Source organism: Trichomycterus rosablanca, chromosome 10, assembly GCF_030014385.1.
Source record: "Trichomycterus rosablanca isolate fTriRos1 chromosome 10, fTriRos1.hap1, whole genome shotgun sequence".
Lineage (NCBI taxonomy): Eukaryota > Metazoa > Chordata > Actinopteri > Siluriformes > Trichomycteridae > Trichomycterus > Trichomycterus rosablanca.
The window spans coordinates 23,975,401-23,994,313 of NC_085997.1; the positions used below are offsets into that span (position 1 = coordinate 23,975,401).

Sequence of the window (18,913 nt, forward strand, 5' to 3'; positions counted from 1 at the left end):
ATGAAGGTCTTTAACTTTTAATCCTTTTACAAAGACCCTTCTGACTGTCTGAGAATGGATGGCGTCTGTGGGGGGGGGGGAAAAACCTGAAGTCACTGATCCACTTCTTTCTAGGTGCAGGTGAGTAAAAATCGAATCAAAACACTTATATAGTGAAACTTAATGAGTGCTGCTTCTGGGGAAGGGGTGCGTTTTACTGCTATTTTGCTGGATTGGGTCCACTTGTCACCTTGGAAAAGGTAACTGCAAAGCACGCCAAAATTATTCTGATAAATTATCTTAAAAACGTTATTTCTGTCCTGATAGAAGGGATCTTTTTTAGGACGACAGTACCTCATTTACAGCACACAACATGCTTCACAATTGTTTGTGAGATACATTATGTTGTGTTCTTGGCAGTCACAAGATCTCAACACAGTTAAAGGCAGATTTTGGACTAATGTGATAGACAGTTCACCATGATTATCAACATACTATTTAAAAGCATGTCGTTGTGATTGGTGTTATAATGCTCCAGTACAGTTTCAGAAACTTGTTAAATTGATGTCAGGCTGTTCATTTGGCTTTTCTTTTAAAGTTACAGTCTCTTGTTCAGGTTGAACTGTACAAACAATATAAAACCATATCAGATCTACATTCATCATTCGCAGACAGTTTACACACCTGATTCGTTGCCTTTAAATGTGTACATTTGCACAGAAATAAAATATAACACCACTGACATTTCCAAAAATAAGCAAACAGACATAATTCTATTACATATTTTATTTGTGTGCAAATGATCCATATCTAATGTATGTAATTTCAGCATCCAACACAGAGTTTTTGGTATATAAATAAATGAAATACAAGTAATGATGCAGTTTAAGTGGTTTTATTTTAAAAGATTTTGACTACATGGAAATAAGAATAAATATCTCTTAATTTACACACTTAATGATTACTCCATTTTCTCTTTTATTTACAGCACACCGGAGCCATAAAATGACACCATGACTCATACTTTGAGGTCTATTAAAACATAAGATGTTTTTCCGAACAATGGAAAAAGCTTACAATTCCTTCAATAACACATTTAAACATAAATAGGTTAACCCAGAGTATGCTCATCAATTACAGTAGATGCTGGATATATGTAAATACTGACCTCTTTTAAACATTATAAACAGAACTGATAAAATAACACCACATTTACATCGCAGAGACATTCCTACACTTGAAACAGTGCATGAGAGTGCATCAGAGGGCATGAGCGAAGGTTCAGTTCCGACACGAGCACTTGCACTCTGATATAACCGGGTAATGCAGTGGGATCCAGCTGCACTTGAGCGCACCTTTGCGCGTTACGCAGTGCCAGCGCAGTAATGTGAGGAATATATTATTAGCCGGTTGGCACATCATGCCCTCTGGTATTGAGCACGATCGTTTGTTTAAGCAGTTGCCCACTTTAATATAACGCGGCCAGAAGCGGCTGCCCAAGTCCTGCCAGGTGTGCACAACCGGGCAAAAGGTGTACGCCCAGAGCAAGTGCTGCAGGCGCCTGCGTAGCTTCTTGTTGTGCTTCTTTGGATCGTTCGCCGTGTCGAAGTCCAAAGCACGGAACTCTTTGGGCATGCTGCCGGTGAGACGATGGAGCGCGTGTTGTTTGCTCCCCTCCGTGTCCGCCGCGTCCTCACTCTTGTCCTCGGGAGAAATCACAGACATGAAGCGCGCGTCAAATTGCGCACCCAGCATGGCGCGCAGCTCCGTCTCGTTCAGATCACGCTCTTTAGGATCGAGCACGGGATCCGGGTGCTCCTTCAGTATCACCACGGGTAAAATGTCACTGGGGCTCGGACGGAGCAGGAACTGGTTGATGTGCTGACACGAACCGCCTTCCATGTGAAAGCCGAGCGCGAAAAACAGCACGCACATGGCCAGAAAGTGATGCACGTTATCCATATTGGGGTCCATTGCGTGCACGTTTTAGCTCGGGATTTAAATCCTGCAAATGTCCAGTCAGAAAACTCCTGACGAGCGACAGTCAGACTGTGCACAGAGCTTAAATAGTTATGAACGCAACTCCAATAGAAGTTGCTTTGGCGGGATGCGGCGTGCAGGTCATGCCAGGCAGTGGGAGCATGGGAAGCGCATGGCTCGGGCACATTGCGCGCTCGACTCCTGGCTGCTGCTGATACTGGTGATGGTACTGGTGATGATGGTCGTGCTGCTGGGTCCTCCTGCCCACGCTCTGCCTGCGCTCCGCATGGTGCTGCTGCTGCTGCCTCGTGTCCTGTCGGTACGCGCCCAAGTCACCCTGACCATGGCTCGTCCGATTTATGCCTGCAGCTCGTGATGTAACACAAAAAAAGCCCAGTGTGAATGCCGGGGGTTTTGCCAGGACTCCCCTGGCGCCTCCTTCTCTCGTAGGGTGGGGGGTGGGTGGGGTGGGTGACACAAGGGGGCGTTAGAGGGCGCGCACATCTCTCCTAACCAGTTCCAAAGCGAGTTCTATTTAAAAAACCTGCAAAGCATCCACTGTATCTGTAAGGTATGCATTAAATCATTACCACGGACAATGATTTAAACACGCTTTTCCTTTCTGTGAACCTTTTAAAAAATGCAATAACGTTTTCAACAGTAGACCACAAATCTTTAATTACCTTTTTTTCTTATTTTATCACTTGATCTTCAGTAACTGCTTAATCCTGGTCTGGTGGTTTCAGAGTCTACTCACTTGTCATCATAACTCATTATACAGTACCAGTTTTGATTCCATTGGTGCTGGTCAGGCGTCTACATATAGGGCATGTGCAATACCCCACTACTACCTCACTGCTGTTTTTAAACAATCTACTGTACTTTTTTATATATAACTATAGTTTAGTCTTTATATTTAAGATTCGTATACATACGTGTGTGTGTTGTGTATTTGAATATAATTTTTTTGCTTCTATTCTTACTTACTGTATGTGTAAGCACCGTTGGATTGCTACTCAATTTCGTTGTACACTGTGCAATGACAATAAAGGCATCTTATCTTATCTTACCTTATATACAGATATGATTGGTTATGTCTGGGGGAAGGAGGGTGGATGAGGCCCCGTGATGAATTGCCGTCCTGTCAGGGATGTACTGCACCGTGCCTGAACCTGGACCCATCATGACAATGACCAGGATAAAACGGGGGTAAAATATGAAAATGATTATTATTATTATTAATGACAATAAAATAATAATAATCTTTTTTCCACCATCATCCTAAGAAAATGTCCTAAAACACCATTTTCTATTTTACGCTAAAAGAAAAATGAATGCATATTTATTTTTTAATAAATAAACAGATAATTATTAAAATCATTTCTACTGTTTTAAAAAATAGTGGCTGCATTGAGAGACTTAGATTATAAGGCTTTTTGTTTTATCAATGCATTCTTTTTTAAATAAAAATCATAAATAATAAATAATAATATAAAGTAATTTAACGAAGGTATTTATTTAAAGAAAAAAAAACTGATTTTAGCTATTATATAACCATTATATAAGCCATTTAATCTCTTAACAGCTACCAGTCTGGAAAAGCAAATGCAAATAAAGACTTTATTACAGCGATATTAAGTCAGTCATTGCATCAGTCATGCAACATTATTGGCCAGCTAAACACATTCTGAGGAGAGTGCCAGTTACACATTCCTGTATATAGGGGCTCTCTGTCAATAATTAAAGGTGATTTTATTATTGCATAAATACGTTTTTGAACAACAGCAATGGACTGAATAACAGAGAGCAGACGGGGAGAAAATGTGCCCTGTGCCCTGTTTGGAGCCTCATTCTGCACTGTTTCCGATATTCCTGTATTCCTCTTAAATGTCTAAATTGAGCTTGGAGTAATTTTCTGGCCTAATACTGTGACAGTATGCGTCCGGCGCCAGTAGGATGTGAGGTCTGACTCGAGACAAAGGAAATGGGGTGAAATTATGTTTCCAAGATAAGAGTGCCAACCAACTGTAGTGAAAAAGGGGCCCTTTGAAAATGACCTGTCCCTTAGGCAAAAGTATAAAATGTTTAAAACTAGAACACTGTCTCTTGTGCATCAGTGGTATATTAACTGATATGAGAGAAGTAAAACCTTTTAAACATATTAGATAACCTAAATTATACAATGCAGCAAAACATTTAGCAGTGCATTTTTCTGTACTTTGTAACCACCAACTTTTCCTATAAAGTCTTTCATTTATAAACTGTACAATGCATAACAATGCTTAACTAAATACAGATGTTTACTGACTGACCAGCTGATCTTTGATTTATAATGATCAAAACTGATTGAAAATGATTCTGAAGTGATATTCACATTTTGTCTATGCAGCCTTTCATATTAATGGAATCATCTATAGCAAAAGGTATTTAAATATAAAGTCACATAAGCCATTGGTATACACTTTGATCTTACCCATAGATCAAAGGCCTTCCCATGTTGAGGCTCACATATTTTTGATTCTTTCATGACTAGTCTAGATAAAATGTCATTTGTTTTTGTTTAATTCCTTGCAAAGACCTTTGATGCTTCAACAGAAGAGCAATTTGGATGCTCGATTTAAAAGTTAGGTTAGGGTCAGCTCTGTTTTAAATGCAAACATACACAGATTTTCTCCTTCCTGACCTGCTTTTCATCTTTCTATCGAAAGCCATCAGTGGTGAGTGTCTTACACCATGAGTTTCAGTGTTTGACACATAAGTTTAAACTGATTAAAATAGTTATGAATAGTGATATTACATTCAGTTTATGTATCAAAATTAAATATATATACAGATCAGCCATAACATTAAAACCACCTTCTTGTTTCTACACTCACTGTCCATTTTATCAGCTCCACTTACCATATAGAAGCACTTTGTAGTTTCTCTACATACCTTGTAAGCCTGCTTGCAGAGCAGGTATTATTTAGGTGGTAGATTATTTTCAGTGCTGCAGTGACAATGACGTGGTGGTGTTAGTGTGTGTTGTGCTGGTATGAGTGGATAAGACACAGCAGTGCTGCTGGAGTTTTTAAATACTGTGTACACTCACTGTCCACTCTATTAGACACTCCTCCCTAGCTGGTCCACCTTGTAGATGTAAAGTCAGAGACGATCGCTCATCTATTGCTGCTGTTTGAGTTGGTCTAGACCTTTATCAGAGGTCACAGGACACTACCCATGGGGCGCTGTTGGCTGGATATATTTTTGGTCGGTGGACTATTCTTAGTCCAGCAGTGACAGTGAGGTGTTTAAAAACTTCATCAGTACTGCTGTGTCTTATCCACTCATACCAACACAACACCACCATGTCAGTGTCACTGCAGTGCTGACAATGATCCACCACCTAAATAATACCTGCTCTGTGGTGGTCCTGTGGGGGTCCTGACCATTGAAGAACAGCTTGAAAGGGGGTTAACAAAGCATGCAGAGAAACAGATGGACTACAGTCAGTAATTGTACAACTACAAAGTGGTCCTTTATGGTAAGTGGAGCTGATAAAATGGACAGTGAGCGCAGAAACAAGGTGGTTTTAATGTTATGGCTGATCGGTGTATGTAGGTACACAAATTAAATATTTATATTTAATAAAAATCTTTGCTTTATTTGCGTGATTTAAGGACAATATATATCAGGCACATACTTCATTACCTATATACACTGGAATGTATTTATTTATTTTTTGTTTTATACTTCATAAACACATGATCATATTCAATGACCTTGGAGTCAACAAAAAGCCAACAAAACAAGAGAAACGGATAAAGACGACAACGTTTCAAAAATACAGTGCTGAAATATAATAAATGCATTATGCAAAAATATACAGACATGATGCTCTTCAGTCATTTGGCTTGCTGTGTGCACAGTATAAAGATATCATGACAAATACTTTCCTTCTACAGTAACACCTTATATGGGATGATGGTTGGTTAGAATATGGTGATTAAGTCAGAGTATGTGCTTTGTAATCTCATTGAAAGCTTCAATCAGTTAATTCTGGGCCCAGTATTAACTAATGTATATGAATAATAAAGTAGTGCATTTACACTTCAGTTCTTTTGAGCTACTATGTTATTTTACAGAAATCGACAGCATCAAACCATTTTAGAATCTTTTAAAAGTGAAGAAGTGCATTAGAAACGAGTTTTAAGGAAACATATCAACAATGGTGCAAGTACATGTTTATAACAGACAGCAACATCGACAAGTCATAAAAGAGCAACAGACAAATTCACAAAGTTGCTGACAGAAGCTGCCCTTGTTGCCACTTTCCACCTCCAAACACTAACACATTGTGTATCCAGTATACTACACATATATACCCCAGGTACCTTCATTGTACTCCACTGTGTGGTCATGCCTAAATATATCCATGCAGTCTTATTTTTAGTGCAGCATTTTAGTGCAACCCACAAATTGTCCATCGCAAGACTAGACGTCTCTCAGATACCAAAATCTCTATGGCTTGCTGACCTCAAGAGTCAGAGTGGTAATCAGTAATCAATATAAATATCCAAATATTCACTAATACATATTTAAGAAAGTGGTGTACACCCTTCGTATAAAGTGGTACCAAGTGGTATTTGCAATATCACCTTGAATTGCATTTTTTGGATGCAAGTCAGTCAGTGGTTTTCATGTTTACACCAGCAGGTCAGTGAGCATCAAAAAGCATTTGGACAGACACATCACACCCTCGACATTATACACACCACAAATAAGTTTAGAAAAGGTAAACAGCATTCAAAAACATACAAGGCATTGTGTAAAAAAGAACCTCTGCCTGTTCAATAAGTTCAGTCTTTCAAATAACTGCGCCTGCTGTGATTACACACAGTGTGTGTAGAAATGGTTCATTCAACTAAAGATGTTTAAGACCTTTAAAAAAATAAATGCTTTGCAGGTCTATGAACATTTAGTGGATCTAAAAACCAGACATAATTCTCTGGTACAGTAATACATTTAATGTAACTTGTTAAATAAAGTACGTTTAAGGGAGTATTAACAAATGCTTCAGCATTTTAAACTAATATTTCATATATAATATCTACACATCAGTAGTGTATGTGGTCTATAACAGACAAGAATTCCAACACACTTTTATGCAAAGAAAACCCATTAAAAAAATGGCTCATTAATAAATTTGTGGGGTTGTTACTGAGGCAGTTAATACACATGCACCCAGTTGAAAAAATGTGGCATTATTTTGTTAATCTAATTAAGAGAAACAACCTGCAAAATTGTGCAACTTCATTACCATTATCTTTTCTATTAAACCAAATAAAGTATTATTTTATAAACATGTTTCTTTTAACTGGAAAAACAGAATAAAAAGAGGAAGATGGTTAAAAAAGGTAAGTGTGGATTAAACTGCCTCAGAGTTTTGGCAGATGTAATATCAACACTGACGCCTTACATCTTTAAACAGCTCTTCACTCGAAAAGGTGATATTACCATTAATAATTCTTCACTTTTGGATAGATTAGTTTCTTATCTTATCTGCTTCTTTAAACAAAACAATCCCCAGCATTTACATTCTTTTCTCAGATAAAAACTATTCAAACTAGAGAAATATATTTGTGGTAAATGACAGTACACTCCTAGCCGGTTGAAAAAAAAATCATCTATCATTTATTGTTTTATCCTGGGTTGCCCTGGAATCACTGGGTGCAATGCAGTAACACATCCGGGACAGGATGCCAATCTATCGCAGGGCCTGGGATAGTTGCTATTTAGGCCTATGTACAGTGTATCACAAAAGTGAGTACACCCCTCACATTTCTGCAGATATTTAAGTATATCTTTTCATGGGACAACACTGACAAAATGACACTTTGACACAATGAAAAGTAGTCTGTGTGCAGCTTATATAACAGTGTAAATTTATTCTTCCCTCAAAATAACTCAACACAGCCATTAATGTCTAAACCACTGGCAACAAAAGTGAGTACACCCCTTAGTGAAAGTTCCTGAAGTGTCAATATTTTGTGTGGCCACCATTATTTCCCAGAACTGCCCTAACTCTCCTGGGCATGGAGTTTACCAGAGCTTCACAGGTTGCCACTGGAATGCTTTTCCACTCCTCCATGACGACATCACGGAGCTGGCGGATATTCGAGACTTTGCGCTCCTCCACCTTCCGCTTGAGGATGCCCCAAAGATGTTCTATTGGGTTTAGGTCTGGAGACATGCTTGGCCAGTCCATCACCTTTACCCTCAGCCTCTTCAATAAAGCAGTGGTCGTCTTAGAGGTGTGTTTGGGGTCATTATCATGCTGGAACACTGCCCTGCGACCCAGTTTCCGGAGGGAGGGGATAATGCTCTGCTTCAGTATTTCACAGTACATATTGGAGTTCATGTGTCCCTCAATGAAATGTAACTCCCCAACACCTGCTGCACTCATGCAGCCCCAGACCATGGCATTCCCACCACCATGCTTGACTGTAGGCATGACACACTTATCTTTGTACTCCTCACCTGATTGCCGCCACACATGCTTGAGACCATCTGAACCAAACAAATTAATCTTGGTCTCATCAGACCATAGGACATGGTTCCAGTAATCCATGTCCTTTGTTGACATGTCTTCAGCAAACTGTTTGCGGGCTTTCTTGTGTAGAGACTTCAGAAGAGGCTTCCTTCTGGGGTGACAGCCATGCAGACCAATTTGATGTAGCGTGCGGCGTATGGTCTGAGCACTGACAGGCTGACCCCCCACCTTTTCAATCTCTGCAGCAATGCTGACAGCACTCCTGCGCCTATCTTTCAAAGACAGCAGTTGGATGTGACGCTGAGCACGTGCACTCAGCTTCTTTGGACGACCAACGCGAGGTCTGTTCTGAGTGGACCCTGCTCTTTTAAAACGCTGGATGATCTTGGCCACTGTGCTGCAGCTTAGTTTCAGGGTGTTGGCAATCTTCTTGTAGCCTTGGCCATCTTCATGTAGCGCAACAATTCGTCTTTTAAGATCCTCAGAGAGTTCTTTGCCATGAGGTGCCATGTTGGAACTTTCAGTGACCAGTATGAGAGAGTGTGAGAGCTGTACTACTAAATTGAACACACCTGCTCCATATGCACACCTGAGACCTAGTAACACTAACAAATCACATGACATTTTGGAGGGAAAATGACAAGCAGTGCTCAATTTGGACATTTAGGGGTGTAGTCTCTTAGGGGTGTACTCACTTTTGTTGCCGGTGGTTTAGACATTAATGGCTGTATATTGAGTTATTTTGAGGGAAGAATAAATTTACACTGTTATATAAGCTGCACACAGACTACTTTTCATTGTGTCAAAGTGTCATTTTGTCAGTGTTGTCCCATGAAAAGATATACTTAAATATCTGCAGAAATGTGAGGGGTGTACTCACTTTTGTGATACACTGTACCTATATTTATCTGATCTATAAGATCACTATTCTGTCATATTTTATTCTGATAGGTATTGTCTGTATTAAGGCCATTTCTTATGGGATAATTAACATTGTTTTTCTCAATTAAGGTGTAGACAGGTAAATGGTGGTGGTAGGTCATTCTCAGCACTGCAGTGACACTGACATGGTGGTGGTGTGGTAGTGTGTGTTGTGCTGGTATGAGTGAATCAGACACAGCAGCGCTGATGGAGTTTAAACACCTTACTGTCACTGCTGGACTGAGAATAGTCCACCAACCAAAAATATATCCAGCCAACAGCACCCCGTAGGCAGAATCCAGTAATGACCAACTCAAACAGCAGCAATAGATGAGTGATCGTCTCTGACTTTACATCTACAAGGTGAACCAACTAGGTAGGCGTGTCTAATAGAGTGCACAGTGAGTGAACAAGGTATTTAAAAACTCCAGCAGCACTGCTGTGTCTGATCCACTCATACCAGCACAACACACACCAACACACCTCCACCATGTCAGTGTCACTGCAGTGCTGAGAATGATCCACCACCTAAATAATACCTGCTCTGTGGTGGTACTGTGGGGGTCCTGACCATTAAGGAACAGGGTGAAAGCAGGCTTAAAAGGTATGTAGAGAAATAGATGGACTACAGTCAGTAATTGTAGAACTACTAAGTGCTTCTATATGGTAAGTGGAGCTGATAAAATGGACAGTAAGTGTAGAAACAAAAGATGGTTTTAATGTTATGGCTGATCAGTGTATATATATAAGGTATATACTGGTATAAGGTGAAGTATTTGGAATGAATCTGGAATGAATAATAATTATTATTTCCTAATATTTAGATAGCCAATCATTTCATTATATCGAGACTATAACCTCTCTCAAATCATCATTTGCTATCTCTTGTTGTAATATGTTTACAAAGACAGTAGACAAAGATTAAGCTGAAAAATGCTGAAGCATTTTTGTTTGTTGTGTTCTAAGCAAGGCCAATTTCACTATATTTTTTGCCAGTGGAAGATTTTCCTTTGAAAAAAATGGTTATACTTGATTTAGTGAAACTGCAGATATTGAGATGTTTGGGTAAATCTGACAAAAACAACATTAAACTGGCAGTAGAAGTATTACTTTTGACCTTTTACCTGCGATATCAGTCCGAGCAGAGGCATTTTCCTAGCTAAAAGCGGCAGGATTCAAGTTCATAGGTAAAAGCAGCACTTTATGTTGCATTAATAATCATGTTGCATTAATAATCATTGGTTAACAGTCATAGCCATGGATTATGAATTCAGCAGAGTTGACCAGCAACTTTTTTTCCCCCTCCACATTTACTAATTTATTTTCTACCTATTACAAGACAGAGTCTGCATGCCAGACATTGAGTGGTCACTGTGAATCTCAGAGGCAAACCGGTGGTAATATGATGAGACACAATGACCCTTATTTATCAGAGTTTCGTAATGAAAATGAATGATTTAGGGAACATGCTTTCCCATTATATACATATCAATTGTGATACACACCAAAAGTGATACACACCAATTTATGCTTGTTTACATGAAACATATGATATGAAACATAGGTTATGGTTATTCAAGATGAAATGTTTGTTTGTTTATTGGGATTTTTAAAAAATTATTTTCTTTATGCATTTTCTCCCCTTTTTTAGCGCGTCCAATTGCCCAATTGTGTCATGTTTCCTCTCCACCAATGCCGATCCCTGCTCTGATTGAGGAGAACAAAGTGCAGTGCAGCTCAGCGTTGTGTACGGAGAGGACACACTCTTTTCTCATCTCTGTGCAGGCGCCATCAATCAGCCAGCAGAGGTCGTAATTGCACCAGTCATGGGAGAGAGACCCCATCCGGCTTAGGCCCACCCATATCTGAACAACAGGCCAATCGTTGTTTATGTGGCCGCTCAGCCTTAGCCGGTAGGCAGAGCTGAGTTTATTGGGATTTTAATGTCATGTTTTACACTTTGGTTACATTCATGACAGAAACGGTAGATATTCATTACACAATGTTCTTCAGTTCACAAGGTTATATCAAACACAGTCCCGGACAATTTCGTATCTCCAATTCACCTCACTTGCATGTCTTTGGACTGTGGGAGGAAACCGGAGCTCCCGGAGGAAACCCACACAGACACAGGGAGAACATGCAAACTTCACACAGAAAGAACCCGGACCGCCCCACCTGGGGATCGAACCCAGGACCTTCTTGCTGTGAGGTGACAGTTCTACGCACCGAGCCACCGTGCCACCCAAGATGAAATGAGAAGGAAAAAAAGGAATTAAATTAAAGGAAAAGGAGTAAAATGCTTTGGGACAAAAAGATAGCTTGGTAGCCTTAGAAATGCTTAAGTAAAATATGGAGAAAACATTATGTCAGACGTTAATAGTTTGGTGATAGCTGTTCGCAGAACTTGCATTACTAAGGTCAGTAGTATAATGTAGGCAGTTATATACTAAAAGATCTAAAAGATGACAGCTTAGTTAACAAATGCATGCAGATGACCAAATGATCATAAAAGATGAGTGACTTCAGTATTTAGGATAATATTTTAAGTATTTTAGGGCTGCAAAGAATACTGGACTTTCACTTTCACATAATACTGTAATTCACTTTTTAAATTAAATGTTATCTATATTCAACTTTAATGAACCAAGTTTAATCAAATTTGAAAGAAAGCAACTTTGATAAATAAGGGTCAACATGACAAGATGACAGAGTAACAACCAGATCACTACAGTAACACAAAACTGTTCATTCTAGAGCGTGCTGCTAAGTACTTCAGAAACCTGCTCGTTTGTTTGGTCATCAGAGTCCATTTCCTGAGGTGTCTTCTCTGTTACACCAGGTCCCCCATGCCCATCTTCTTCCTCCTCCGGCCACTGAGTGCTGTCTTTTTTGGGTGAGGTTGTACTGCAGGACTCCACAAAGATTCTGTGCACGTTGGGCTTGCTCTCCTTGTTCGCCCTCTTCCACTCATCTATGCTATAGGAAGAAGTGTATGGGAAAGACACAGGAAGCTCCAAAGGCAGGTCCAGATCACTCTGTCTGGTATAAACCCCCTCTGAAAGTGTGGTTGTCTGGTTCTCACTCTGGGCCCTCAGCCATCTATGTGATCCACTAAAGCAGCTTCTCTGTGGCTGACTCCTCGAGACCAGCTTACGCTTGTAGCGGGATGTCTTCTCCGACGATTTGCTGGAGTAATTAGATAGAGACAGGTCCTCTAGGTCTTTAGTGCAGGACTCGGTCTCAAGCATGGCTATAGAGCAGGCGCTGGGTTTAAGCTCGTGCATTTGGAGTACATCAGGGGCACTACCACTTAGTGCGTGCACAGTCTGATGGGATAGATCCTGGGCTGAAGAGTAGACCAGGTCTAGATCGCGTGGGCTAAAAGCATCACTGGAGTCGTAGTCGCTGTCTGTTGGAAGGAAGACCTCAGAACAGCCCTCTTCATCTGAAACTAGCTGAGAATCTGGAAGGAAGAACATACTGAGCTGATTAGCTCCAATGGCAACACCTACATTCACAAATATCCCCTGTTACCATCCTCTTTAAATAATTATCTTTAAATAAGCCTTTGATGTATAAAAGAGAAACAAATTGAAGAAGTGGGTAAAGCATGCATGCAGCTTCTAAGAAGCAGGCTATAAACATGTTTGTTACTAATGAACCAGAGAGTTTAAAGTCAGTGTCAAGCCAATTAGTTTTACTAAGCAAAAGTATAACCATGGTAAATTGAGACTGCAAATGCACATTGCTAAACAGTTGCAGCAATGCTTTGCTGATGAGATATTCCAGTTTAGTATTGTTTAGTAGAGTTTAGTATTGAGCCCACTTTAATAATATGCAAGGATCAGATTTAAAATAATAAATACTTAATCGTATTTTTAAATGATTAATAATAATAATAATAATAATAATCCATTTTATTTATGGCTCCTTTTAAAACACTCAAGGACACCTCACAAAAGCAAGAAAGTAATGCACATCAATAAACCATTAAAATCTAATAGAAAAATCAATAAAGATAAATACAATAAAATCAATACAATCTCTAAACAGTCAAATGTAATCACTGTTAAACAAAATATGTATACAACGTTTTACTATTACCTTGAACACTTCATATACAGAAGTGTTTTATTAAGATAAAGAGTCTAATAAGCTTTACAGGCTTTTAATTAGCCACTTCAATTTAAATTGTTCAGACCTTCCCATTAAGCAGTGAATTATGGTTAGATCATGTGACCAGGTTAATTTGCCCTAAATGCCAATCAGATTCAGCTGTTATGAGCAGATTGCATGCAGAACTATACTTCTGAAATATATTTCTGAGCTTCACAGAAACTTTTGTTAGATCTGACATATATTATATATCTACATTCATGTCTGTGAAGATTTATTAAATCTCTTTTATGCGTGATCATGTCTGTCTGTCTGTCTGTATGTCTGGAGTTTTTCAGCTTTCACCACAAGTAAGGGTGTACTGTTAAATATTAATTAAAACAATAAAATTCCTTAAACAATCAGTGTAATTGTAAAAATATTACAAGGTGCAAAGTGAAAGGTTTTTGGTTAATTGTGTAAATTGGTAACTGTACCCCAATAGTTACAAATCTTTTCATTTCAACTAAGGTCATGCACAAGTTTCTGAAGTGACCACAACTTGGCGGTGAAGTGCATTATAGTTTCAGTCTATAGAAAAGGCAAATGCTTTCAAAATTGAATGAAAAACCTACAAAAGCAAGCAAAAAGGATTAACTCAGACAATTCCATGAAACACATGCATAGATCAAGACATTATACACAAATATTTCCTAAAAAATAAAAAAATAAAGTTTACCACTTGTAGCCTTTCTTCTCAGCTCAGGTGAGGGAGAAGGAGTAGGCAGGTAGTCCGTGTTGGAGGAGGTCGAGTCAAACTTTTGTGTTACAGGTTCTGTGCTGGGATCTACCAGCCATGTAATGGGTACTCCACCCAAAGGCTGCTTATAGCGGGCATACTGCAGGGCATCAGTGATCCATCGGATATCCCGCCACATTTCATCCATTTGCTGTAGAACATTAATTAAAAAATTAATTACACGCTGTAAGCAAGCAACTTTTAAAAACCTTTATTAATTAAATTTTTTAATTGGATCATTTTGGTCAGGGTCATTGTGGATATTGACACCTAGCAACACAGGGAGCTGGGTGAACACACACCCTAAACAAGATGCCAGTCCATTAGCGTTACCATTTTCAAAAATTCTGTGTAAATGCTGATTTGGTTTACAGATTAAAAAAAAAAATGGTTATGGAGATGTAGACCTGCAGGCTAGATTATACTAGTAATCAGATAAAAGTCTGGGGAAACCTTTTATGAATTTTGCCTTAAAGGTAGATGAAAACAAAGTGAAAACAAATAAGTATAGAACTAAATTGAATAAGTTAATCCATGCCTCTCTAATGAAGAGCTAAAAATATTGTAAAATGGTCTGTGTGTTTTGAGACACAGTAAGGACATTACTTAAAATATTATCACAGACAGATGGACACAGACAGACAGATATATAGACAGCTAGATAGGTAGATAGATAGACAGACAGACAGACAGACAGATATAGGTAGTAGACGGACAGACTATAGTATGTATTTAATATAGTTAATTGAGTTTGGCATGTAAATATAATAAAAAATAAAAACATCACCAAAGTAAGTAAATCATTTAACATTGCTTTTTTAGTTTGGGAACCTTTCAAGGTTTTTTAAGGACTGCATTTCCAATGCTACGAGGAGCTTCTGTTTTATCCATAAATAAAGTTAAAAGTAGAATATGCTTTCAATCAGAGCTGCTGACTTCAACATACTCAGTCTTCTCAATTCCCATTTCATATTTTCCATTCCTGAAACTTACTATTCAATTGTATTTACAAGAGGCTTATTTCAAACTGGAAGGGAAAAAGCAGAGAGAAATGGCCGGGTAGAAGAAAAATAGCAATTTGAGCTTCTCCAAGCAAATGCCATGTGAGATCTAACTTATGGGAATGAGGTTTGACACCAGAGGATGACTGCTTTGGAAACTATGCTGGTGCTCTAATGACAAAGGAGGGACTATGACAAGTGAAATAAAATGTACGGGGTGGCTTTCACTTGCGAGAGAGCCCAACTCAACAAATAATGTTGTTGGCCAGGAGTTACTGCAGCAACTAAGCAAAATAACCCAGAATATGGTTTAGTCTTTACTACATTTAGTAAAAGACTACCTAATGTAGTCTTAACATTATACAGTTAATATTCTAAATGGACAAAAGTATTGGGACACCCCTTCTAAAGGTACGAAGAAAAATTTTTTGAATCTGATGCCTTTAACAAACTACAAAAAAGTGGGAACATGGGCAAAATTAAAATATTAAAACTAGGCGCCAAAAGATTAAAAGTTTATAGAATACTTAATTTGGGCAGAAATCTTGATGTTTGATGTATTTCAGTTGTAAACATGACTCTGTTCCAAGTGTGTTGCAGGCATCAAATTCTAAATTTGTTAATATATATATTTTTTTAAATACCCATGCCAGTGTAAACATAGGAAATTGATTTTTTTTTATAAAATTGCATTGTACAAAATTGTGCTAACTGTTCCAGAAATCAAATTTGTGGGAAAAAAAACCCTATGTACCAGGGTTTTCTAACAAATGGGCCACAGACCACAAGCCTGCTTTGTAGTAAAACCCAGGCCTAGACCATGCAAGTATGTATTACTGCACCAGTGACCACACATAAAAATGTAACTGAAATGTCAGAACAGCTTTAATTTGTTGTGGTATTGATTTTACAAGTAGTTGGGAAACCCCATTGATATTTTGGTCCATTATTATGTACATGCTTCAGACTTTAAACATCTTATTCCACCAAATCCTGAAGGTGCTCTTATGGATTTAGATCTGGTCATTTGGGATGCCTTTGTGTAGAAAGCAGTTATTAAAATATGGGTTAGTTGTAGCCATAAAACATGCATGTTATCAGCAGCAAAACTCAGAGTGGTGTTCAGAGGCCAAATGTATGCAAAGAAAACATCTCTCAATATTACCAATAGACTTAACTATTGTTTGTTTGTTTGTTTATTTGGATTTTAACATCATGTTTTACACTTTGGTTACATTCATGACAGAAACGGTAGTTACTCAAGATTTATCAGTTCACAAGGTTATATCGAACACAGTCATGGACAATTTAGTATCTCCAGTTCATCTTGGAGATGCATCTCCAGTTGCATGTCTTTGGACTGTGGGAGGAAACTGGAGCACCCGGAGTAAACCCGCGCAGACACGGGGAGAACATGCAAACTCCACACAGAAAAGAACCCGGACCGCCCAACCTGGGGATCGAACCCAGGACCTTCTTGCTGTGAGGCGACAGTTCTACCCACTTAGCCACCGTGCCACCCGACTTAACTATTGACACAAAATATGTTGTGTCCATAGCTTTTTGCTGTTTATGCCAAATTACTAATAATAAGATTTCTCAAACCAGGCTTTGCTTCCTTTCTCATTTTTAACCATCCAGTTTCAGTGTGCCCACTGTAGTGTTAGATGACAGTTCTGGCTGATGGGAGTGGAACCCAAATAATTAATTATCTGCCACACATGGTTTAATGTGTTGTGTGTTCTGAGAATGTATGGTTGTAAAGAGTGGTTATGTAAGTTACCATAGCCAATCTGTAAGATATATCCATCCATCAGCAGTTTACAACACCGACCAGGGCTATTTCAATTACCCTTTTCATTCAGATTTTTAATATTTCCTAAAGTTCTTAAACTGTGTTTGTATTTATTCATTTATTTATTAGGATTTTAGGATGTTTTACACACTTTGGTTACATTCATGACAGGACAGGTAATTACTGGTTACACAAGATTCATCAGTTTAAGTTCAATGTCAAACACAGTCATGGACAATTTTATATCTCCAATTCACCTCACTTGCTAACTTTGGACTGTGGGAGGAAACCTGAGCTCCAAGTGGAAACCTAAGCAGACACAGAACACAGATAGGACCCAGACCGCTTCACCTGGAAATCGAACCCCAAACTTTCTTGCTGTGAGGCGACAGGGCTATCCACTGAGCCACCGTGCCACCTGAACTCTGTTTGTTTGATTGTACAAGTTGTGCTGCTGCAATAAGACAGCCGTACGTTTAACTGGACGATTACATGAATGAGTAGGTAAACAGGTGTTCCTAATAAAGTGTCCAGAAAGGTAAATCATAATGATAAATAAGTGGGCCTGTGACATGGAAGTGGTTGATGATCCCTGATCTATACTATATCCAGTATATTAAAAGACAATACTTAAACTTGGTATGATATTAAGTATATCATGTAAATATGAGACGATACCTTAAATTCAATGTTTGTTTGTTTATTAGAATTTTAACGTCATGTTTTACACTTTGGTTACATTCATGACAAAAACGGTAGTTACTCATTACACAAGGTTCATCAATTCACAGAAGGTTATATTGAACACAGTCATGGACAATTTAGTGTCTCCAATTTACCTCATTTGCATGTCTTTGGACTGTGGGAGGAAACCGGAACACACCCAGAGTAAACCCACACAGACACGGGGAGAACATACAAACTCCACACAGAAAGGACCCGGACCGCCCCACCTGGGGATCGAACCCAGGACCTTCTTGCTGTGAGGTGACAGTGCTACCCACTGAGCCACCATGCCGCGCCGCCCCCTTAAATTCAATGTAGTCTATGTTATATCTAGCAAATTGAAAAAAAAGGTTCAAAATATAGTCTGGTGTATATATAGTAGTAAATACAGTCTTGGACAAGCGATATCTACTAAACTGGGAATAAAACTTTAAAACATGGTTTACTACATGACAAATAAGTCTAATAGTACAATTGGTGTAAAATTTAAATATTAACAACTCATTTTAACTTTGTCTGCCCTACTACATAACTCGAAACAAGCACTTTATTCTTTATATGGTTTTATTATATAAATTTTTTCTGCTGATTATGAAAATGATTATGAAATGAAAACGGCTTTTACAAATTTAAAAGCCAAATAAAGTAAACATTCCTAAAGACATTGACAGTTACCAATAATAAATTTAATCTAAATCCGTCCCAAATAAACTAGCCAAGCTGTTAAATAAAGAGGCTGAGACTCCTCTAAAAGAAATGTGTCATGGAAGCTTCATTTCGAAATGACATTATATGGTACCCGTGTTTAAAATGCCCGTTTTGTGGTCTGTCTGCCCGAAAACGTTGACAGGACCTCACAGTGGAAAAGTTTGCCTCTCGTACGAGAGCAGACCCTTAAGCGCTCGGCACTAATGTGCCATTTTGACAGATGTGGCCCTTTTTTTTTTGCAAGCTCCTCGGTGGAACATTAAAATGTTTATGCTAATTGATGCCACATTGCCTAGCCCCACACACGAGCACGCAGTCGCTAGCATTGATTGGCATTCTTTTTCTCCCTTCATCACTCTTAGGCGATGTGTAAT

At 38.7% G+C, this 18,913-nt stretch overlaps 2 protein-coding genes across 2 annotated transcripts in view; both read right to left on the reverse strand.

Moving 5' to 3' along the window:
• Positions 1–877: 877 nt before the first annotated feature.
• Positions 878–1,953, reverse strand: nog3 (noggin 3). The gene has a single exon (XM_063003696.1). It carries the CDS (start codon positions 1,951–1,953, stop codon positions 1,261–1,263), a length of 693 nt encoding a protein of 230 aa, XP_062859766.1. The 3' UTR covers positions 878–1,260.
• Positions 1,954–12,165: 10,212 nt separating this feature from the next.
• ankfn1 (ankyrin repeat and fibronectin type III domain containing 1) overlaps positions 12,166–18,913 on the reverse strand; it is a 91,390-nt gene continuing 84,642 nt past the window's right edge. The window contains exons 17-18 of the mRNA XM_063003939.1: positions 14,250–14,460; positions 12,166–12,878 (exon numbers count right to left, since the gene is read on the reverse strand). Of these exons, the coding sequence (XP_062860009.1) occupies positions 12,166–12,878; positions 14,250–14,460 (924 nt within the window). The remainder of the gene's footprint in view (positions 12,879–14,249; positions 14,461–18,913) is intronic.

Coding starts and splice junctions, on each gene's coding strand:
- nog3 (XM_063003696.1), bottom strand. CDS start 1,953: ATGGACCCCAATATGGATAACGTGCATCACTTTCTGGCCATGTGCGTG.